The 25,651-nt window shown below is 36.5% G+C and overlaps 1 protein-coding gene across 1 annotated transcript in view; it reads left to right on the top strand.

Moving 5' to 3' along the window:
• The window catches only part of SV2C (synaptic vesicle glycoprotein 2C), a 109,226-nt gene extending 84,525 nt beyond the window's left edge, over positions 1–24,701 (top strand). The window contains exons 8-13 of the mRNA XM_050328758.1: positions 1,090–1,178; positions 1,426–1,590; positions 4,249–4,382; positions 5,563–5,766; positions 6,664–6,823; positions 15,559–24,701. Coding sequence (XP_050184715.1) covers positions 1,090–1,178; positions 1,426–1,590; positions 4,249–4,382; positions 5,563–5,766; positions 6,664–6,823; positions 15,559–15,742 — 936 coding nt within the window. The 3' untranslated portion in view covers positions 15,743–24,701. The remainder of the gene's footprint in view (positions 1–1,089; positions 1,179–1,425; positions 1,591–4,248; positions 4,383–5,562; positions 5,767–6,663; positions 6,824–15,558) is intronic.
• Positions 24,702–25,651: the final 950 nt, after the last annotated feature.

The following is a 25,651-nucleotide window of genomic DNA, read 5'->3' as shown; positions in this document are numbered from 1 at the left end:
TTTGTAAATGTATGCCAATAACACCTTTATAAGAAGGTATTGTATCTGGTATGTCAAATGTTTTACCAGAAACTATGGTATCATATATATATGATTTGTTACCTTTTTTTGTAAAGCCAAAGTTATATCTTTCAATCTTGTGATGAAAATCAAAAAATTAGCTCACTGATTTATTTTTAAAAAAAATTCAAAACTGTATAACAGCTGTTAAAAATCTGACATATTAAAACTCTCCAGAACTACGATGAAGTGTTGCAAACTAAGGTTTGTCACAAAATTATTTTGCTAGGAAAAGTCATATTTTCCCTATGGAAAGAAAAAAAAATTTGGGCAAGTGTCTACTTTTATAGTTACTGACCAAAAATAGAGTAGCTGGAGACTGAAATATTATGTTGCTAAACCAGCTTTAAAGGAGTTGCATCTTCGTTGTCTCACATTCTTGTTATCTCACTTGACTAGACCCTCAGTCAGAGCACTTTCCTTATTGCATGAGGCATGTTGGGACCTCTTAGAACAGTCTGTCTGTTCTCCTTTTTTAAAGATGATCCTGCTGAGGTAGAGAAATGAGAACATCATTCTCAGTCAGCCCTGCTATAGTGCCTCTGATCTGGGGGTAGTCCCACATTTTCCTCATATAGTTCAGGTGTCAGTTTCTAGCCATGGTAGGTTATGATAGATCAAACTCTGATTGTATCACTGTTGAATCATAAAATATACTTTGCCTAAATTTAAAGTACTGTAATACTGGGAAGTGAGAAGAAAACATTTCTGAGAAGATCACTGTTTTATTGGAGATAGTGAAAAGAAGCTGTCTACACTTCAGGAAATTTTGAGGTGATCAGAGCAGGGTGAATTAATGGGAACAGTGCACACTGGTTGCAACAAAATTGGCATGAACCTGCAACATGTGCTTGCAGCTGAGAAAGTGAATCATATCCTGGCTTATATCAAAAATAAGTGTGGCCAAAGATCTGATCTGCTCTCTCTCATACCCTGAAGAGGCAAGCAAATCAGAAAAAAAAGCGTCTATGATTTAAGAAAATTGTTCAAAAAAAGATGTGAATAAATATTTTTCCTAATGATTTACAGATTTGGTTGACGTTTATGAGATGCTTCAACTACCCAGTGAAGGATAATACGATCAAACTTACAGCTGTATGGTTCACCCTGTCTTTTGGGTAAGAGTGGTTTAGCTTAAACCATTTTTGATGTTCTTGACAGACAGAAGAGTCATCTGTGTATAAATATCTGTTGCTATGATTATCTGTTTTATTTAAAGTCTTTCCACAAAATGTTATATGTGTCAGTTAGTCTATTCTTGGTTGCAAGCCTGGCTCAGAAATACCTGCTTCAGAAAACTGGCATCTTTTGGTGTGATTTCTGAACAAGTGAGATTGGTGCCTGATGTTTTTCTGTTTTTCACAGCTACTACGGCTTATCTGTCTGGTTTCCTGATGTCATTAAACATCTGCAGTCAGACGAGTATGCCTCCCGAGTCAAACACTTCCGCAATGAGGAGGTTTCACATTTCGTCTTCAACTTCACACTGGAAAATCAGATTCACAGCAATGGAGAATACATCAATGACAGGTTTAGAGATTTCCTTATATCCTGGCTTAACTGGAATAGACGGATGCATATTTTAAAACACATGCTAATCACAATTTTTACTTTTTTTCACTTTAGGCTTTAGGTAATGATGCATGGTGTTTTTGTTGCTTTTTTAGTGAGAATTTATTTCTGTTCTTGATTTCTTATGATTCATGAGAATGGGGAGGAATGGACCCGTACATGGTTCCTGTGTGAGGATCCCCTATGCAAAACCAGCTTCCTTGTCATACTGAAAACCAGACCAAAAAGCCTAAGCCAATGGTACTTCCTTTCACAGTGGGATTCAAAGGCTTTCAGATCCAACATATGCAGCATATTGTAGAGGTCTGGGGGAGGATATGCTTTCATCTCTGTTGCTGGTTCTTTTTTATATTGATGAAAGACGCTTCTGTGAAAGTCCTGAACATTGAGAGGTTAGGATCTTATCACAGAAAAATGAAAGCTAAACATTACTATAAACCAATAGAAAGCATGAACAGCTCTGAAATGGGAAACAACAGTCTGGCAGTGCCTGTTGTGATTTTTTTTAGCTGAAGCCAAATATATTAAGGCTTTATCTGGACTTGACAGATAATGAGATAACTTGGGGGAAAATGAAACACAGCTGTTTTAGGTATCTGGTTTCTATTAAGAAATATACAGAACAACCATGTGAATGGTCTTCTGGAAGTCATGGTGAGAAGTAATTATTATTTCCACAGGAAAATCTATATCTAAGTGAATAAAATTATTGATTTTGTAATCCATCATTATTATTATTATTGTTTTTATAAGAACTTGAGTTTTGACACAGTTAAAGGTTTCTGCATTGCAGAAAAATAGCAGCTATTTAATTTATCACCTTAAACAGAATATTCTAGTAAAATACTAAATATAACATAAATCTATGCTAAGTCACTAATTTACTCTTCCAAATGTGCAATTTTAATATGCTTCTGACAGTTATTTCAGATTCGCAAAGCATTTTCCAAGAGCTATGAACTCACTTCATACCCTTCCCATATGTTTCAGTACTTTACTCACCCTCATTCTCAGTGTTCCTTTCATGTTCTTTCTTAACTAGAAAATCCATCTTTACTATTACTTGGCTATTTACTATGTTGCGTTCTTGTTGGGTTTTAATTCAAATTATCACAACACCAATTTTAATTTAGTCTCGTGCTTCCTGTCCACAGGTAAAAAGTGCATTAGAAGAACATGTAGTCTGTCATTTCTGTTCCAACAGACTAATCTAATCACTAATTTATTTTTTGTTCTTATCTGAAATTAGGCTACAAATTTGAATGGAAAAAGCTATATGAAAAATGATAATGAGCTGACACTGAACTCTAGCCTGATTTTAATCAGGCTGTCAAAATGAGAAATTATATAGCAACTAAATCTAATGGACTGAAAACACCATTATTCTGACCAATGCAAAAAGAAAATTCATTAGTTAATAAGTTGCTTACTGTAATAAAAACTGTTAGCTTTTTCTCTCCTTTTTAATTCCCACTGCTTTGTAGGTAGCATAGATTCTTTATGTTGCTATTCCTACTGTAACTCCTGTAATAATACAAATACTTAGCTAATCACACCAGGTCTTATTAAAGCAGAGCCAGGTCTGCCTTTCAACAGTTCTTCCTGCCATATAACAATTAAAGCTCTGCTTTTCAAACTGTTGCCACTTTGCGTGAAGTCTGACGCCAAAACTGCCCATTTTCCACACCTTCATGTGAAATAAAAGACATCATAAAAATAATGATGTCTTTCTACATCTTCTTGTTGTCAGCACGATGACGTGGTTTTTACTAAAAAAGTCTTACAGCATTGTTTTAGTGTAATGACATCTAGGTAAAAAGTTACTGTAATATATTTTGTCATTGATATCTCCTATTAATCAATTATTGATTGACAGTCATAACCAAAAAACTGTGTATTAGATGAGAGTGAGTAGGAAGGAGGATGTTCAGAAATAAAGTCACTAACAAATCATTTACACCTGTTTTATGTGCATAGTAATTGTAAATGCATCCCCAGGCACAGGAGTAATGAAGACATACTTACAATTAGATATCTAGTTGTAAAACTGGCAATGTAAATTTTTATTCATGTTTTATTTTAACCATTTTGCAAAAGCATTTTTTTAAACTTAGACCAGTATGTTTTGCATTTGATCTTAACATGGTAGCTGGTGTGTTCATCTGGAGAAATAAACATTCTGTGAAAAATTCTTTCTTTTCAGCTTTTTGGTATTAGCAGGTGCTTGTTTATTCCAAGGGACTGAGTTTCCGAAGCATCTCCTAATTTCCAGCTGTAATGTCAAATTGAAAACAATAGTGATTTTACAAGGCTGTTCCATCAATGTCATGACATCGGTTTCTGTTGATGATTAAGGACAAGAACAGAAATATTATCAAAGAAATTATATTACCACTTAGGGCCTGTAACTATGTGGAACAATTTGTCTTATTAATTCTTTTTCTAAACAGTAGTAGTCTAGAATGAGCTAATCATTAATAATATCTGCAAAATGCATCTAAGGAATCATTTTTACTGGGGTTGAGATTTTTTAGAACTAAATAGCTGCATCATCTTGATCTGTTGCTCCTTCTAAACTATGAAGGTAGACTGACAGGAATTATTTGTATTGGGCAGGTTTATTATGATGAAGTTTAAATCGGTAACATTTGAAGATTCACTTTTTAAGAACTGTGTGTTTGAAGACATTACTTCACTGAACACATACTTCAGGAACTGTACTTTTGTGAATACCACCTTCTACAACACAGGTATTATGAGAAAAAGCCCCAAATGCCCATTGCTCAGCTGCATGTTCTCTTCTTACATTTATAATTTCTGCATTTCTAAGAAGGCATACAAGAGTCGTCTTGTAGGAAATAAAAATCTATAAAAAACAACAAATCTCATGGTGTTACAACAGAGATGTGAAAGGATCACACTGCAAAAGAGATACCACGGACTTAATATTGACTCAGATAATAAACGTCTCTTTGATTTCAATCATCCCTGCTTTACTGGTAAATGATGGGACCGGTGAAATACTTTGTTTATTGTGCTTGCTGTGGCAGGGGAATCTGAGTTCAGGATTCAAAATACCTAATCTATAATTATTCCCACTCTCCTAAATATTGTAACAAAGACATGAATCTGTATTTTCATATGTGGAAACAGAAGACTCTTTTTTTCTGGTTTATTAAAACATAACTGAAACAGAACATGGCCAGCTAAGCTTGTTGGAAATGTGGGGCACTTCTTGCTGCTTTTCCAGCTCTACAGCAATCATAACAGTACAGTAGGTTTCAGAACAAACAATGCCCAGATTTCTTTGTGTGGAAGGAAGATATTCTTAATTTGGGTTTACAAGGCTGACAGGAGAAACAAAAAGTAGAAGTATAGGGAGAGATCTCTGAAATGGTATTGGCAGAAGAATAGCCTTCATAAAGTAACTCATCCATGGGCGACCTTAGGACTATTAGGCCTTCTCAGAAATGAAAATAAGTTTGAACTAAATTCTGTAAGAGTATTTCACTTAAAGAAAGTCAAACCATACTGAACACAATTGGCAGTCTCATCCAAAAGGTTGTTTGATGTGGAAAGAGAAGGTCTGATGCTGAGCAAGACTGACTCATAGAAATTTGCAGATACCCAATGCTTTTTATGCAAGACCAGCTGGTGCTGAAAGGCCTTAACCAAATACACTCCAAACAGGGCTAAAATACAATATAACCCCCTAATTCCAGGCTTTAGTTGCTCTTTTCCATGAGCTTTGCAAATCTTTCTAGTAAGATAAAAAGCTATAAAAATTAACAGCAGTAACTAGTCCCCTCTTACAAAGCAGTGAAACCTCCAAGCTGTCATTAAAGTTGCTTGAACTCGAAATGTTTTTAATCAAAAGCTGCACATGGAGTTGGCTGCTAGCTGAAATGTTTCTTTTTCTTCTTTCCACAGATCTCGAGCAGTATAAATTTGTTGACAGTGAATTGATAAATTGCACATTTTTTCACATCAGGACAGGATGCCAGATTTCTTTTGATGACGACTACAGTGCCTACTGGATATACTTTGTTAATTTCCTGGGAACTTTGGCAGTGTTACCAGGGAATATTGTGTCCGCTCTCCTGATGGATAGAATAGGACGGTTAACGATGCTAGGTAGGGGCTTCACTTTGAAACGGGGAAGAAAATCGAAAGTAACGTGTTCTCTTCAAGGAATTTGGCTCAGAGAAATGCAAAACATTCCTTCTGCAGATACTTCATTTATGTGGCATCATAAGTGCTGTTTTTAAAAGCTCCCAGTTTTGAAACACTAGGAAAAAAAGGTTCTGTGGCCATCTCTGCTATGCCACATTAGTAGTCATTGCTCTTCCATGCTGATATTACAAGACCGTTAGAATGGTAGAATAGTAGAATGGTCTTATTTAGAATGAGATTTTGGAGAGTGATGATCACTGGGTTTATCTTTGCTCCAGCTGAAAGGAAAGCAAGGTGTGCATATGTGACAGTCAGCTAGCAGAGCAAATCCTTGGAAGTGTCAGCAGTTCTTTGCTATCTCTTTTGCAAAGGAACACAGTTGAAAGATATCTCCAGTGGATTGTCTGCAATGAGAAATCTGTTTTCAATTTACTTAAATAACTATGTGATAGTTCATTGTCTTCATTTTCCAGGAGACTATCTCTATATAAATACAATTCCCAGTCAGTGTTTTTATTGCTATAATATATGAACAAGTTTCATGTAATTGCGAAGATGATGAACAAAGAAGAATGGGGACCTTCCCCAAGCAGCTTGCTTTGGGAGTTCATAGAGGGTTCCAGCTTAATACTTCATGACATACCCTAATTTTTGAGGAGTTATGTTTTGTTTTATGAACTCGTTCAGCATTTGTCTTCCTGACTGCTCTTACCAGCAGAGGAAGTCTCTTTAGTTTTTAACTCAGATATTTGTATCACTTATTTAGCTACACTGTGTGTATAGAAACATTAGACAACACAAAGATTATTCTTTAAAAATATTTCCCCTTCATGTTCGTTTCACCTGCCTTGTACCCAGGTGGTTCCATGGTTCTTTCTGGCATCAGCTGTTTTTTCCTGTGGTTTGGGACCAGTGAATCCATGATGATAGGTATGCTGTGCCTCTACAACGGCCTCACCATCTCAGCATGGAACTCTCTAGATGTCATTACTGTGGAGCTGTATCCTACAGACAGAAGGTATGTGCATATACTACATCTCCCCGAATCTCACTGACACTATCTCTATGTACCAGCAGAAATGGCAAATAGAAATGATTACATATCAGCTATGGAAGTATGTTTTTAGTGGACCAAATGAATAATTTTTCTTATGAAAAACAAATGGAGAAAATAACATTTTTTTAGCTATTTGGTATCTATTGTGCATCAAATATCACCTAATCAGAAAAATACCCCTAATGTAGTTTCACATGAAAAAAGAAGGTCTAACTGCTACTTTCACTTAAAACAAAGCTAATGAGTAGTATTTCTGAAAACAGTAATGCGTTTCCCCTAGTTCAGCTGGCTATGAAGGCAGTAATTAGTCCAAACCTGCAATATAACTGCATTTGTGTGCTGATTATAAAATGGTGAGACTCATAAATAAAAATCACTGTCTGAACAATCTGCTAATCAGTCTGCTATGAATTTGCGTGCAGGGCTGCTGAAAGCATACATAGTCAGCATTAAGTGGGTACAAAATTGTCTTAGGCATTGCTTTTGACTCTTCAGGGCTTTTGAAGGAAATTTCAAGACAATGTTCATGTCCTGAAAGCATTACTGCTGTATGACATAGGTTGGCTTGTTTTTTTTCAGATACAGGGTACTTTTTAATCTTGATATTATGTCACTTAATGAAGTGACATAAACTGTTGAGTCATATTCTGTTATATGAGAATATAAAAATGTAAAAGGTGCATTATCTTGAATAGACTGGGATATTTCTCCTCTCTCAACTCCCTTGAAAAAATCTAATGGAAAATTGCCCAGATTCCTGACAAGGGACAGTCTGTCCTTTCTCCTGTTGCAGTGCTACTTCTAATGTCATTCACTGGAAGTTTCCAATGCAGTGAAAAATACTTCTATTATATAAATGTGTGATGCCTTGCTGGCAAGTGTAAATTTTTGGAAAGAGGTGCAACTGACTTTCATATTCTCTGTCAGGAGGGGAAAAGTGTAAACAGGATTCTTTGTTTTCTTTCCATTGGCATTTGAAAAATACATGTTTTTTCAGATAAGAAATTGATGTCCACAGTTATGACTACATTGAATAGAAATTCTGTGCTACATATGAACTCCAAGCACTAAGCTTTAATATTAAGTGCTAGTATTTTTATTACACCTCAGGAAATTTTTCTTCTAGCAAGATTTATTTCATCATCCAAACTCTATGATATAGTTCTAATAAATATCCTGTAGAAATAGCTGTCTTTTTGGTATTCCTGAATGTAGCAGCCACATATATTTTCTTAAAATGAAATCAAGAAAAATAATTGGAAAAGCTATTGATGTTAATGGAAGGAAGAAAAGTCATCATTACTAGGAATGATAAAAAGAGTGTAATTGATACCTTTCTATATATATCTGTACAGATGTTAGGGCATCTGTATTTGTAGGTAGTACTTGTTTTTAATAGTTTCTGCTAGCTTTGGGATTGTAGCAAGTTCTTACCCATTTTTTCTTTTTTTGAAAACCTTGTGTATGCAGGAATAACTTCCTGGAATTTCCCCTCAGAAACTTACTTAAAGCCAAGTTGTTGAGACTTTTTGGCAATAGGTCAGAAAGAAAACTTGTCTCCTTGTATTATCAATACAAAAAGGTCGACAGGCCAAATCTACCTGTGCCAGGAAAGATCTTGTTGACATATACTGTAGATTTTACTTTTTTCCAAAATTTCTGAAAGTGATGGAACCATGACTGCTAGTTTTTGCCAGCTGGCTTATAAGTAAACAACCAGTTCTAGACAGGTTTTTTTAGACTAGAACAAAGGTACTTCAGGTTTTGTACAACAATTTGAAAATCAATACCTTCAGGAACTGAAATAACTTGCTTGCAAGGATTTTTTTACTGGTATTTTTTTATCAAGACCTACCTACCTCTGGTGGTCCTGTCCTTCCCTCCCAGACTCCTCTAATTTCCATAGCTGGGCAAAGCTTGCCAGAGTTTGCTGGGAATTTCCAGCTTCTGCAAGTAACTGTAGGGCTGAACAGCCTTTCCAGATATATATATAAGGGACAAAGCTGCCTGACCTGTTTTTGCATATGAGGTCCTTCATACTTAAGATTATGTCCTCTCTCACTACAAAGCCACATTCAGAGTGAATCTGGTCCTGAAAACAGCTTCCAGTTTCCCCTGTAAAGGCAATCTAGGCACAAAATCTTTGCTCACTCTCCCACTGTTTTACACATTTTCTTACCCCCCGTTAGTGAAATGACCAGAAACAAACAGCAAAGGGTACCTGGAGGTTGGGCTGGAAGCAAAGTGGGTTGAAAGAGGCCAGTCCATGCTACTGTGCACAGGAGACCAGGCTGGATAGCCCCTTCTTTTCCTGCTGCATTACTCCTCTTGGATACCAGCCAGCTGCTGAATTGCTGGGGCTTTGCCAGTGTTGTGCAATGTAATACAAGAGGTGTTTCATATATTGTACTCCTGGTTATTTAGTGATCATACTGGCTTTTTGCCAGATAGAAGTGTGGTGAGTACTTTGGAAATGTACAGTCTATGTGATACAGGGCACATATTTTGGTTTCTTCATTAGCTACCTGCAAGCAGAGTTAAGTTAGCTTCAAAATCTTAACAGATTGGGTTTCTGTATGAATTCACACTTATCTACATACTTATAATTTGGTTTACTAATGCCTGGAATTGAAGTAATTACGTAGTTTGTTCTACTTTCTTGATGAGTAGTTTCATATTTCATGCCATTTTACCTTAATTTGTGCCTTCACGTTCTCCATAAAACTTTGATTGATTTGTACTAGTGCTAACATAAGAGATGTTAGAGGCTGATTTCAAATGATTGTTGGGTAGATGATGAAATTGTTGTAAAATGCGAAATGATGTTACTAATGCTAGTCAAAGGTAGGTTTCTGTCTTCCAGGTGGCACATATGGAACAATGAATAATGGTTGACAATATAATACTATTTTTTAAACCTTTCTATACACAATTTCTAAAGAATACTCTTGATGACTAAGTATGAACTAGCTAATTTCCAATAAGCAAGTAAATTAACCCAGTTTGACAATGTAAAGGCTTGTATTTTGTCTCATCTTTCGTCTTGTCTTTTATCTTATCTTCTTTAAGGGCTCTGCTGTTCTGGACTAATCAGCAGGTTCTGAAGCCTTTGGTCAGTCCTAAAGGCCTCTTAAAAGCCAAACCAAACTATTCCATAGACTGAAGCACTGCTCTGAAGCAGCAATGTTCACAATATCTTGTGAACATTTTTGAGTGCTCCATTTTTTTCATAAACTTCCCATATTTTCCAAACACTGCTTTGAAAAGAGATGATGTAGAAATTGAGGCATCAAGGAAAATTTTATTGTTAAAAGCAACTTTAGTATGTGCATAAGGGGAAAGGAAAACTATAGACTGGGATGTGTGGTGCGAACAATTCCAGTCACTGAGCATTTTAGAAGAAGGAATGGGCTGCAAGTCTAACTTCCACTACAGGATACAAATGTTTACATTTTGGCAACCTAAACCTGACAGTGCTAAGCTAAGCACCCAGAAAATGTGAAATACATGCTTAAGACAATTTAGCTTGAAGTGACTTGCTCGCATTGTATGTGAATTCTGTGGCAGGAATAGGGTTTTATCCTTTCTTCTGACAGCACTCAACTACCTTAACCATGAAACTCTTTCTCATGCTGCAATCCCCAATCTTACTCAGAGATCTCCTTCCAACTTCTGCAGCAGATGAGGGAAACCAAATTTCCCTTTCTACATTTATATTTTACCCTCAAGCTCTCTTTGTTGTCTGCATTGGCAGAGTGATGTGGAAAAAAAATATTGTGTGATGAGGTAATTAGGGCTTGCGTTGTAATGTGTGTGCCCAAGGGGCCTGCAATAACACTGCACAGTTTCCTAGCTCTGCCTGTAATATAAATATGAATTGAAGAGAGTTAAAGTTCTCTGAAGAAGGAACATGAGGATATTTTTATGAATTCAAAGTGCGATTGTTGCTTTCACATAAATGATAAGTATCTTCTCGTGAACTAACTTGGGAAGCACCAACTGTAAAAACCAAGATTCTCATTAGGAAGTTCATACAACAAATAACCAAAACCTAAACAGAAAGTGGAATAGTAATAGATCATCTCCCACAGAATAAATCAAGGTCAGATTGCATCAGATAACCATCAATTCATCATTTTACTACAACTTCCAGACATCTGGGTTTGAATCTTGTCCAGGAATATTTATTTAGAAGTCAAGGTGTGCTATAAAATGAAGTCATCCTCTTTTGCCTTTTTTTACTACCTCTGAAATAAGTTTATAAGTGTTTGGTCATAATTAAGAAATAAGTCTCTGCTCTTCAGTATGTTATATTTAATTTTTTCACTTCTTCTTGATACCTGAGGATCTATCCCCGGAGTAATAAATATTATTCCCAGGGTCCAATTTGTATTGTTGTTGCTGCAGAAGATACTTAACAGCAGTCATCAACTTACAGTACATTTCCTGACAGCTATTTTCTACTGCCATCCTGTGGATGTGGTTCAACTGCATTTTGCTGAAATTTCCTGTTAATATTTTTAAGGTATGACATGCCAAAACTACACAATGCTTCAGGCAGTAGTCCAGGGTAGGAGGGCAGATTCCACAGTATTACTTGTACACTAAGCACTATGATTGGTCAGGCTATGATAAGCATTTTGGTACTCTTTTTCTAAAAGAATATGAAATGTCTGGAAATAGATGAAGATTTGTCCATAGAACATTCTGAATCTCTTTTTAATACTTTACATACTATCAGCTCTAAGAAAAGTGATACACAAATGATTTCTTGTAACTTGTTGGATATGCTCAGCATTCGCCCTGGCAAGAAAGTTAATAGATATTTTTGCTACACATTCAGTAGCACTCCAGGACAGTGAAGTTTTTTGGTACTCTATCAGCAACGGAAAAGTGGATCTGAACTATTTTATGTAGGAATATAAGCACCTGGTCTAAGAAGGAGCATATGTGGCAATCAGGAAACAAGCTCTTTTAATCTAAAGGCTTGGATAATCCCTCTATTTTTAACTGTTTGGACTCTTGCCATTCTTGTGTGGGGCTTGGGTGAAAGGAAGCTAAGCATTTTTCTTTGTCACAGCCTTCCAGCAGCAAAAGTGAAGTACACTGGGGAAAATTCCTTTTCAGTAACATCCAGCTTTCTCTCAGCGCTGACATTTTTATAAAAGACTTCTGCATTTTTCTCGTACCAATACTAAAATCTGTACCTGTTTTTTGTTGATTTGTTTGTTTCTTTGTTTTAAGACAATCTCAAATTGATTCACTAGCATTTTCTTGTTGATGTCCCTGAAGAGTTTAAGGGCATTCTCTCACTGGATAAGGGGTTCTTGCCACTGGTCTCCCTTGAATAGTAATAACGACTATTCATGGAGTCAAAATTACATTTTCGTATAAGTGTTTGCCCAACTTTCTGTTTGATCAACAGAAAGAAATTTGGTATATATACAAATAGCCCTATGCTCTTGGAATTTTCTTTTAATTGGTCCATTATGCTGAGATGACACATTACATATCTTTGATCATTTGCAGGCACTCTAGCACTTTCATGAAACATTGTAGCGGAGACTGTACTAATGCTGCAAGAGACGACTATGGTCATATATTTGTGTGATATATTACAGCATAATGATTTTCTGGCTATTTTTACTCCACTGGATTGAGTAGAATAATTATAGAGGCATGAATTAATAAAGATTTTACCAATTTGAATCATGAACCCTGTTCTAAGAAAGTTGTTTAAACAAGCAAGGAAACTAAATTTGCTATCCCTAGAGCTCAACAATTGCTTGAACACTTTGTTCTGACTACAAGTACACAATAAATTCACATTTAAACACAGTATTAAAATTGAAAGGTAGGAAGGTAGAAGGTTGAAGAGTGACAGTGTTTTTCAGGTACAGGTCTTAACAAATTTTATTTAAGTCTGTAAAAATCTTATTGTTCATGCCAATGATGTGCTTATTTTAGGCAAAAGGACATGCCTGAAATCAGCTTAAAGATTAAAATATTGAACTTCTGCTGTGTTCATTTTGTATCATCAGGACAGCCAAGGGCAATAAAAATGGGCTTATTTTGTCTTACCTTTATTTGTTTACAGTTTGATAGCACTAATGGGATTAGGTTGACAATGACTCCTTCCAATTGGCAAAATTCTGTAAGTCCATTTTACAAACTGAACTGTTTTTTCAGTTCCAAAAGATTACCTTAATTTTGCTCAGACACAGGAGGTATTGAGCAAATATTACACAAAATTACTTTAAGCCTTAATAAGGTAATTTGGGGTATATAATCCATAATAGATCTAAATCAGAGGGGCATCTGTGGAGCCCAGCACATGAAAAGAAATGGTTCAAATTGCTCAGAAAATTATATTCAGATCCCTGTTATAACTAGTTGATTTAAGCAGCTAACATCTGTGAAACAGCTTACCTTTATAAGGTAGTATAAAAAACCCCTAAATATAAGTAAAGCAGCCCCGTATGTTTTGTGCTATTGTTTTTCCAAAGATTTCCTGCCTGTATCTATCCAGATTTGCTTTAGGTGGATCTATGTATTCTTTGGGGAGTTCTGGTATCTCTCTGATTATACTGAGACTTCTGACAACTAGGTGTCTAATTTCTCTAAGTGATCAGTGTTAGGGGTTTTTTTCCTGTTACTGTTATTTGGGGGCAAGTTTGATTTTACATCAGCACTGGCAACTGAAGAAGTCATATTTACATGTGTGGACAGTAATCACAACCAGTCACCACCATCAGTTTTGAAATACTTTCTGTGCATAAATGAGTCTGAAATTAGAACCATTCTGACTCTTTTCTTTTTTTTTCCCTGACTTCTTCAGAATAGCTGCAATCTACTGGTATCCTATCACACAAACTCAGTTTTCCAATCCCGTTGTGTTCTCTTTAACCTCTTTCTACCTGCTTGTGATACAGTCTGTTTTAACACAGCCTTTCCTCTTCATGATACTCCTTCCTACCTGCGTGCTCTGTGCAGCCCTTCAGAAGGACCTCAACAGCTTGGAGAGATGGGCAGAAGAACAGGCTGAAACTCAACAGAGCCAAATGTAGGGTCCCACACCTGGGAAGAATAACTCCCTGCACAAGTACAGGTTCAACCTGCTGGACTAGGATGACCCTTGTAAGCAGGGAGGTTGAACCAGATGATCCACTGTGGTCCCTTTCAGCCTTACCTATTCTGTGATTATGTGAGCCCTAGAAGATGTGTCACTCTGGAGTTCCTTTCCCCCCAGTAGCTACCCACCATCCTGTGTCAGCTTCCTCCAGATATTCTGGACTTTATCTGCCCTTGTAGTGCAAATGTTCCTGCACTAGAGATTTGATTATCTTCTCACAGGCTTTGGAAGATTTCTCTAATAGCATGGGTCTTCGCTGCTTCCCACAGTGTATCTCATGCTCCTGCTTCAGACCAATTCCTCCAAAGGTCATGCTTAGAATGGGCAAGTTTTAACTTGCTCATTCCTCCTCTGAGGAAGGTATTTGCAAACAGCTGCTGCAAGTGTTTCTCTTGTCAGAAATCTTCACAAGCAACACTTCCAAAATTTGCTCATCTGCTGCTCTCTCTGGCAGCCCTCAGGGGTCTGGACTGTTGAGGGTCAGAACATGTCATTTTCAAAATTATTATTTACAAGATAATACCATTGCAATGACCTGTTTATTCTTCCTCAGATATCATCAATACTTAGTGTCATGCAACATCTGGATGGATGTCATGTTTTACACAATGAGGAATGGTGCTTATTTCAGACAAATTAGTAATTTCTTTGCAAAATATGAGGTATTTTAAAGAGATTAAAATAGTGATGTGGTTTGCAAGAGACAAGAGATTCTACCCTCATACAGGTACTTTTGTAAGGACAGTTTTGGAGGGTGGACTTTATTCCTGCATCTATCAATCATGTGGTCATGTCAAAATACAATTTATGAAAATGATAGCAATTTGCATAATACGTCTGTGCGTGGACAATGAAACAATTAAAACACTTTATTTCAGACTACTATAATCACACCACTGCAATACAAAAGCCCACTTGAATCGCTTGTGTCATACTTTGTGTTGGCAATCTATTTCCTTTCCCTTTCCTCCAGAGTTTCTCAGATATCTCTTTTGCACCAAACCAGTTTTTATATGTCCTATCTTCTTTACCTCTAAGACGTAAACCTCCATTATTATTGGAGATGCCATTAGCCTTTTAAAAAAGCATTGGTTCAACATGTGTACCGCTTATCAGAAATGAATTTTTATTTTTTATTTTTATTAAAGGTGATCATCCTTTAATTCTGATGACTTCTTTCCCAGGTCCCCAAGCAGTTCACTTTTGAGAGCTGCTCAATGCATCCATTCTCTCCTAATCGAGCCTTTTAACTCTTACTGAATTTCCATTTGCAAGTCCCCTGTTCTACTCTAGAGCTTCAAACTCACCCGTTCTGTCACTGGTTTCACATTTTGGTCCCTGGGGCAGCAAAATGAGTTTGCCTCAACCAAGTACTGTAGCAGCTGAGCTTTGATTTCACATTATAAATTGATTTCAAGATAAATAGAAGCACAGAATCATTATTGGCATAGACTGTGTAAGATATTGGGGCTGTACTTATTTATTCACACTGAGGATTTGTCTCAAAGGCTTTACTCTTTCACCCGTTTTTTTTTTTTTAATTTTCTTCTGTTTTCTCTTCTAGGGCAACAGGCTTTGGCTTTTTGAATGCACTATGCAAAGCTGCAGCTGTACTTGGAAACCTAATATTCGGTTCCCTTGTTGGTATCACCAAAGCAATCCCTATTCTCCTTGCTTCTACTGTTCTGGTATGTGGAGGTTTGGTAGGACTTCGGCTTCCTGACACAAGAACACAGGTGTTGATGTAACTGGGACAAACATTTACTATTTATTTCCTTCTTTGTACAAATGTCAACTCTCCTGACCAGTGGTGCAAAGGCTTCAGATTCTCAACACAGAGTAGAGTGCTCAAATGTCAGAAATTAAACTCAAAAGATACTTTGGAGTAGCAGAGATTTAGAAACCTCTGTCTGGAAATTTAAATTTCACTTTTGTTTGCTTGCATACAATAATGTTCAAAACCATTTAACTTTGAACTCAAAGCTACCTCTTAAAACAGTTTTGGTGACATATCCAGGAAGGTAAAAAACATACTGATTACCAGATATTTAAAATTAAAGCAGTCACATTATTTAAAAAACACATGCTAAATTTGGCCATGGCATTGTGAGGTTTTGTAATGTACAGGCGTGCAAGTCAATTATTTAGCAGTATTGGTGCAGAGAACGTTAATGTATCAATGCATGCAGCATTTATCAGGAAACTCTACACTGAGAACATTGATCTTCTGCAGCTGTGCATAGGTGGTAAAAACTTGTGGCAACAAATTTTGGTAAACATTTTCAGACAGTTTCAATCTGAAGTAAAGATCACCAACTACACCCCATATTGACTGAGGAGAAGGCACCAACTACTGCAGGGAATTTAAAAGTCCGTATAGGTATGCAGTGAAGAGAATAACAAAATGAACCTTTTCACTCTTTGCTGCTAATCCTTCGGAAAAATTTTGTTTTATTCTGACTTTTGGTATCTGAAGAATCAGGCCAGTGAACTACATGGTAAGTAAGATACTTTCAGAAGTTTGTTTGATATTTATATATATATCAACACCTTTATTTGTTCATAGTTTGTACACTTCTTAATATAACCATTTTCTCAGCTAATTTTTAATAGTTCTAGAGTTGTCTTACCATTTAATACTTTCAAGCGTCTCTCTGAAAGGCCATTCAGAAAGAAGCCATGGCAAGGCTGTAGGGAGTGGTAATGTTTTTATTAGACCAAGAGCATGGATGGAGAGTAAATGGCAGTAAACCCATTCCTTCTGTGCTGTAGACTGTTATGAAATACAGTAAAGTTACCCATCAGTCCTTATGCTATGCAAAAGGTTATGGAATCTGTTTAAAATGTTAGCATTAAAAATTTAATACATATACATTTATATGAAGTTATCAAAGAGGCAGATCCTCTGATGGCAGAAACTGGCTTTGCTTTCAATAGAGCTAAGACAATATATAACAGCTGATGAACTATCTGCAGTTTCAAGTGTAAAATAATAAATTTGCTATACAGCTTACAGAAAAATTAATCAGTATTTTTTTTTTGTAATTATGCCTGACAACAATTATTAGGTATATGAATTGTTGCCAAAGAAATTAGGCTTTCAGATAATGTTATTGTGTTGTAAAATGATTTTTTTTCATTAGTTTTTCCTCTACTCTTACATGTGAACTTAGATTTGGGTACTACTACCTATCACTGCATTCTGTATCAGTCATTGTCTTTGCCATATTAAAGGAGTCAGTAAAAGTCTACATAAAAAGATCACTGAATACATTTAAAGTTCACTGTTTAATCTACTGATTTTCGGAGAGTCATTTTCAGTTACTAACATATGCTTGTGCTACATATTGTAGTATAAAAAATGTTAGCCCAAGGTGTGGTTTTCTGCTATTAAATTAGAAAAGAGTCAGAATTAAAAAAGCATGAATATGGAAAACTAGGAGGCATTATTTTCATAGTGATAATTTAAATATATTATAGTAAGAAACGGGTTCGATTCCCGGTCAGGGCCACTCCCGGGCAGGTGGAGCTCGTTAACCCTGTAAAAAGGCAACCCATCTACGTCCTAAGGACCTCGCTGCCACCGTCCAAGCTCGCTCGGCCCCGGCAGATGAACCTTAGGATTAAAGGGTGGGCTCAGTTCCGCGCACACTGTGTCTCACCTAAAAAATCCAATGCACAGGCTGGAAGGTGTAAAGACCTTCCCCGGATCTTTGCTCGCGAAGACTGGCCATTATTATTAGTAAGAAAAAAATATAGGAAATGTGGTTTTTTTGAGTTTTAGTTTTGAATGTTTTGAATGTTTTATTTATGAAATGTTTATTTTGGAGTATTAACATTTGAGATATTTGAGATGAAATATTTTATGTTTAAATCTGACTTAAACACATCTTTTAAATTTCTAGACTATGCTAAAAAAGGAGGAAGAATAATTTTTTACTGAATTCTAGGATAAGAACAAAATCCTGGCTTTATTTTCACATGTATGGCTTTTGTCCACTAGTCACAGCCTTAGTATTATTTCAAGGCTGTTTTCTGCAATGCGTATTGTATTTAAGCCCTATTTCTCTGTGCCATTCATTAGTAGCACCTGTTCACATCCTTTTACTTACTGCATAAGTTATTTTGAAATCTGAAGCCTCTGTACATATTTGGAGTAAATATTCACAGCAATGGTAAAGTATTGCATTGTGTTGCTATGCACTGTCCTTTTGCGGTAATATATTCTACCCATCTCTGCATGTAATTCCCAAAAACATTCAGATACACTTCATACCACCTGACCAGCTTGGAGGAAATGGGCCACAGAAGAATAAGGTTCAGGTTTTGAGTGATATGGTTCAAATTAACACTCTAAAATCTCATTACATGTAAAACTACGTCAATTTCAATGCTGTTTTTTATTCTAAATCCTGACTATGTCATGGGTATGTGCTTAAGTCTGGATGAAATGGAATATAGCAATAATAGAAATTCGTAAAGGTTAAAAAATTCAGGACTATGGAGACCTTGCATGGTCCAGAATTAAGTGAATGTTCTAAGGTGGGGGGGGATGGGGGGAAAGAGGAATAGTGAGTAGGAACTGGGTGGAAAAGTAAATGGAAGAGATGAACAAAGAAAAAAATTCCACCAACATTTCCAACATATGAAACAAAACCTAAAGTTAGAATTTCCCTAGGTGATGAGCTAATTGACTCAACAGATTTGAACTAGTGTGCAAGCCAGGATCAAGGTTGTTTGAACAATCAATAGTTTTTGCTTGAGTGCAGTAAAGATTTATCTCACAAAGACAAAAGAAGTGAATGCACCTTCGTGCTATAAATAACTTGGTGAGATGGGTGCAATCCACAGACTTGATCAGAAATCCTTAATTTATGGAGATCTGGACACAAATGATATATTATAAACAAAAGTAATTTGATCAATCTTTAGTGAATCTGTCTTTTCTTGCAGTCTCACAAGCAATCTCAGGTAATAAATACTGGACGGTAGAAATAGCACTTCCTTTCTATGGCTATTCACTTATATGTCAAACAAAGAATCACTTAGTGGCCTATTTATACTCCTTATACACCAGAGAGAATCAAACTTGATAGCATTTGTATATCACAAATATAAGACATATGTAATCAAGACTGCTCATTTGTCTGTTTTGGTCACAAAACTGACTGCTAACTGAAAATCCCTGTCAGTCTAAACTGAAGTAGGATATATTGTCTAGTATTATCCTATACAGCTGATAACTCATCCCAGCAACAGCAATGACAAAAACTACAATGGCCTCTGAAAACAGAGAAGACTGACAGTATTTAGAATACTATCAACTATGATGATCAACTAGTTTGAAATTTGAAAGCTACCCAAGAAAGACCACATGTTATCATTTTTGGCAAAGAAATTTTATTTGAATTAGTTTTACTCCTTAGAGGTTCTGTAACAGTAGCGTTTGACTTAGCAGACTCTTATTTCTTGAAAGCAGTGTTATGTTTGTACGTTTTAACCAGATTGGCTATATCCTTGTTTGCACCTTGTTGCTTAGAAGCATGCACTACAACATTTGGTGTGCATTACATTGGCTGCTGAGTGCAAGCCCCTAGCAAGGGAACCAAGAGTAGGTGTAAATGGTGGAATGCTGAAAAGGATTGATAATGAATGATGTACTTGGAAATCTTCTTCCCCTATGCGTGATTATAACCCTTGATAATCCCCTTACAAAGTTGTGTACTACAGGGCTTGGACACTGGTGAAAAAGAGTTAGCCCTCCTACTTGATGGCTCCTCTAGTCTACTCCTCCTTTATCATCTTGAGAAAGTGGGGCAAAGTTAAGATTGCTAGCTCAAGCTCTGCTCACCTTCTCTTCATGCCATTCCATTCATTACATCCCAAATTACTTTTCTTACTAGAGAACCAATATTAAAGTCACAACTCTCTCCTTGTGTTCTCACCAGCTTCTGACTTCCTAGTAACATTCAGTAAGAAGTTTTGTTGCATATCTTTTGCAATTCAGCCATATCTTTTTAAAACAATGTAGAAAGCAACCACAGAAGTCCTTCTGTGAATACTATCCTTTTGAGGCAGTCAGATTCCACTACATATCCATTCCAGTTCCCTACATATCCAGAAGACTGACTTGATATGAGGAGAGGTCTCCTCTCAGAATGGTCCCTCTTGAGGTCCTGCTGTGGGTACAGATATGGGGGAATCTGCTTGTCTGTGCACCCAGCTCAGCCCCATTTGGAGGAAATATTAATCTGTATTCTTTTTTTCTTTTCCTACCACTATGGAGCCCTATCTTCATCTAACTGCTCTTGAGACACAACTGCTGATTCCAATACTTAGCAAAGTAATATAGTACTCAGCCCCTCATATGGACAACCTACATGTCCTGGGCTTTAACTCTCTTTCACATTGTGAGTGTTAAATTAATCTTTGTTAGTCAGAGAAAGATGTTTACATCCAGTCACACCTCTTTACCTAAATAAGATGATATCATGCTAATACAATGAACAAGCCATGTTTCCTGTTTAATAACCTGGAAATGCAATTGAAATTTCAATCACAATGTTAAAAATGAATCCTTGCACTCAGGGGGTCAAAGACACAAGAAGTGAAAACAGAAATGCTCCACTTCCTCTGGTGTTTTGAAAGAAAACACATGTTCAGTAATCATATTCCAGAAGAAAACGTATCTGAGAAACTGCTTTTACTCTGTATTTCCTGCCTTCTTGTTCATTAAACTTACTGTAAAATATTAGGTATTTGCCTGCATTAGTACTTTCCAATGCTGCTATTCCAGGAACGAAAATACAGACTTTTGCCTGCAGTTTTAAGGTAAGACAGGTATCGGGCAGTCATGTGGAATTAGAAGAGACATGTTAGCCAGAAAATCTGGAACGCAGTTCAAAACCTGAATCAAATAAAATGCTTCAATTTATAATGCCACTTGCAGATCTCTCTTGCCTTCACTTAACCTCACGCAGTCTACAACCAGACCATCAGCCCCATTTGCTTTCTTTTAATGTCAGTAATTTCAACCAAGTGTTGCAAAATACTTTTGAATCCACTATCACCATCTGCATTCTTTTTTTTTTTTTTTTTTTTTTTGTAGTGGTAAATTCCATACTTCTTCCTGCAAAAGAAGACTCCTTTAACATTTAGTCTACCTAAATGTATAAAATTACTACACAGAACTCCATCCACATTCAGGACCTGTCTTTGATGCGGTGACTTAGCATGTCAAAAGCAGGAATAAGACAAATTGGGCCTTTTCTTATTTAATAATATGTTGAATTATCTACAAAGATTCTGGCCTATAATACATAACTCTGCTTTCTAGTTTGAGTACATCCTGTGCAGCTAAAAATTAACAAAGCAGTAATTTTTGGCAGTCTTTTCCCACAAGATGCACACAATCTGCATTTACTAGGGAAATGCATAGGGAAGAATACAGTGCAATTGCTTCATGGTGTAAACAATCTAAGCTGCTTGACAAAGGTCTAGAACATATTGCTCACTTCTAACCAGTACAGAGTTCAATAACCAAAGATTTGAGAATACTTAACAACAAAAGCATTTGGATGAGGTTGACCTGACACAAAAGTATTGTTCTTTCCACCCAGGCTTTTCATGAATGTACATTTTAATGCCATGTAACCAAGAAGATTTGTAGAGACCTTACCCCCTCTCTGGCCATCAACACATCTGAGTTGTAGCCAGACACATCAGTCCACAAGTGAGAAAGAAAGTGAGAAAGAAAGAGAGCTGGCAGGCTGGCTTTCAGCACTCTCTCCACAGCAAGCCACCTAAGCTCATTTTGCTTAGATCCCAAGGATCTGCTTTTTTGCTTAGCTTCCTACTTTCTAATTTTGGCATTCAGTTTTCACCAGTAGTCCTGACCAAAAAATCTGAAACCAATTGCTGCTAAAGGACAGCACTCATAACTCACTGCAAGCACAGTACTCTGCAGGAGTCCAATGTCTTATGTGTTGTTCCAGTTTCATTTGTTGTTTAGAGCTAGAGTTGTCAGCTAGCATTTCTCTCTTACAATACTGCATGTATTCTTACCTATAAGACATGTTTTATATCCTCTTAATGTCTGCCTTGTAAATATATGCTTGTCCCCTCCCTGGCTGTGTGGTAAAAGTAATTTGTGAATCTTACATAGGTCTGTCTTCCCCAGTTAAAAGATGATCCTTCAAAAGAAGAAGGTCAGGAAAAATAATGAAATGGAATCAAATTAAATGCAAATCATGAAAAGTAAGAAATCAAGATGTAACCTGCAATTACTTTTGTTTTCTCAGATGTTTTCTTTAAATCCTAGCCTGCAGCTATATAATATTGGATATTTTAAAAAAGTATTACAGTTAGAGGTGAATACATATACAGATACACATGTGGGTAAGTATACACACATATGTACACACTCACTTCTCTATAACACAGGTGGATATAAGACTTAAAACCATGTTCTCATCTCGTTCTCTATGACAGATTTACATTCTGCATTGTGCATTATGCTTTGAACAAAAGTAACATTCTGCTCCGTTCCTTGTGCAGAAACCTTTTCTTAACTGTGCAAAATTCTTGGGATGCAAAGATTCATCTCAGCTGGCCATTAGCTTTCAGACATTGGAAGGGAATTCCTGAGATGGTCTGAAAAATGAGCTTTGACTTAGCTGTTGCCTTCCCCTGCCTGCCCAGCCCACCCTACTCCCCGCCACACTGTGCCAAACAACAAAACAGCATGCAGAGGCACTGATTGTATTCCAGTGACTAGGAGACACAGCGCTCTCAGATACATAAACTCCTAAAAGCTATGACTTTTGTCTTATTCAACCGAAAGGCCTTCAAAATGGTCCATGGGGATATCAACATGCTAACTTCTGTGTAATGTATGAGAAAATGTCTGTGATTTCCTGTATTGTATGTTTTTCATTGTTTCTGCATACGTAGTTGAAGTCGTTCTAGTGAAGTGATTAAAAAATTATTTGCTAATGTTCTTATCAGCAATCTTCAACCAGCCTGAAACAGAGCCATTGCCAGGGTGTCTTTCAATCAATGATTAACACCCATGAATATCTTCTACAGTAATTAGTGCCATATAAAGTCATGGTGGCTATAATTCAAGCACATTAAGCATGAAAATATCAGCACATGCACACAGACCACACAGTGATGGCGGAAAGAGATCTTTCAAAAGGTCTGGCATTTCCTGCATTGCTTCTTCCCTCTTTGAAGGATGCTCACTCTTTGCAGTGTGCTTCCTCTGGTAGAGGACATGCTACAGAAGTAAGAAAGCAGAAGAAAGGGTTTATTCCTTCTAAAGGAAGGAATGTATATTTGCTATAGGAAAGCCAACTCTATAATAAGATTAAAACAAACCAACCAAACAACCAAGCAGCTTGCTATTCTTTTTTATTCCCATGTGTTGTATGAGTTGATAAACTGAATACCAGTCTATACTAAACCTTTGGGAGGAGACTAAGAAAGGATAGCAATGCTTATGTGATAATATTTTCAGAAAGTAGGAGAACTTTACAAGGAGAAAATACATATTCAGTGTATGAGGCCATAGCATATAGATTTTAATTGTGATTATGAACTGACAGTTTTAAGTAGAAAATTGTCATTCACATCTACAGTAGCAGTAGATAATATTACCTTCTATGTGGCAATGACAATTAAATTGTGTCTCATACTGGGCTTCAAATATATGTAAGAATACCATATACGTAATTAGATATTTTTTAAGTGGGCAGTTTCCACTGCAGTGTAGTGTCATATATGCAAAAGTTGGGTATAAAGGATGAGGTACAGAAAGGTGAGTTTTTTGCCTTCACTGCACTTTACTGGCATTGTCAGGTTACTGATTTTCTTTGTTAGTGTTTTCTAATGCTAAGCAACAGGAGAAAAACATGTTCTTTCCTAGGTTTTTTGTGGTTATCTTCTGTTTGCAGGTTCCCCTTCTAAGCTTCCACTCAAATTTCCAACTGCTCTGAGCCAACTGGCAATACAATTTTTCAAACAGTCTTCATTACACAAACACACAGGTACTTTAGTGTGCACATGTTATCAAGAAAATCATAACCATGTCTGACAGTCTCCATGTCTCAGTGCAAGGTAACATGTACATATTGTATATACGGGTAACAAGCTACTTTGAAGTTGAATTGTCATTTATACAGGGGAATTCAACTTCAGATCTGCTAATCTGCAGCAAGATCTTGGCAATGGTCCTGACTTCGCTCTTTCTTTCTTTGTTACCTTTACTGCTCTGTGTGATCTCCTGTAGAGCAAGTTACAGTCATCACTATTTATATATGTGTTTGCATGTGTGTGCCTTGATAAATCCTCTCTTTCAGAGTTCTGAATTTTTCATTTCAAGTCCAGCTGGTACAATTGTGAACTCATCTTTCCAGTATCCTCCTCTGTGTCAGATTGCCAGCTTCCAAAATGTTTGACCAAGTGTTTTTGATTAAGTCCCCTGAGGAAAGCTATCTGTTTATTTGTGAAAGGGCATGCTCTGTGTAGGATGACTGTGTACAGTATAAATCTATACAATGTGGAAGTGTTTATAAATTTATCTGCAAAATATTTATCATCTGTGTAACAAATGCAAAGTTATTTAGTGTACATCAGATTAATAAATGGGGATGATTTTTTGCTCTGCTATATTAAAATAAAGATTTGTTCTCTGCAATGAACACATGCCAGGTGTGATGATAGCCAGAACATTGTTCTTCTCTATCCACAAAATACTACACTACCCACCATACAAAACCCCAGTTGTTTTACCTTGTAATAGAGATTGAATATGCAGTAAAAGTAAACATGGAACAAGTTAATAAAATTAAATTAATTTAAATGAGTGTTAAAAAAAGAAAGAGTAAGAGTTACTATATTTGCAAGAGGCAAAGCTCTTTTGTTAGCCATCTGGGATGCATATTTTTATGGTACACAACTACACAAAATGGGCACATGGCCTTTCACTACACAACTGCTCTGCAGGAGTGCATTATCACCCAAAGGGTCTAATCTAACTCTATGTGAAAAGCATCCTGCAGCAAGGTATGATAATCCATGCATCTGAAAGTTCCAGAAGAACTTAGTATTCACAGGAAAAAACAAACAAACCAATCAAACAAACAAAAAACCACCACACACACAACCAAAAAACAACACAGAAACTCCCAAAACTGAAGCAGTACAGCAACAATATTAAGTTCATTGCATTTGTGCAGTAGGGACTTCCAAAAAGCGTCAACAGATGAAATGTGGTAGCTTTAAAGTAACAAAAAAATGCTGAGTTATTTATATTCTAACATTTCCCTGCCTGGATCAAAAACACATTTCCAAATATAGGTCATTCCAAACAGATGATGGACTAAACAAAACACATGAGCCCCTTTAGCTGTGTCACCAACAAGGAAAAGTTAAGCTACATGCGAATTGAATTGTTTTTTTCAGCTCATGCAAGAGTACTGTCTACAAAACCCAGTGCTGAAGGGCATACATGATTTTGTGATTGTCCTTTGGTAACAGGAGTTTTTTGTGTTACAGTACAGAAAAAACCCTTTTATTTATTAAGTAAAAACAGTGGAAGTACTAATTCATCTCTTAAGTCTCCTTAGATGTACATCCTCATCTACCTGTATTTG

Source organism: Myiozetetes cayanensis, unplaced genomic scaffold, assembly GCF_022539395.1.
Source record: "Myiozetetes cayanensis isolate MyiCay16 unplaced genomic scaffold, myiCay2020 scf4, whole genome shotgun sequence".
NCBI classification, from domain to species: Eukaryota; Metazoa; Chordata; class Aves; order Passeriformes; family Tyrannidae; genus Myiozetetes; species Myiozetetes cayanensis.
Note: the sequence above shows the minus strand (reverse complement) of the source record. Positions and strands in the feature narration are given on the sequence as shown.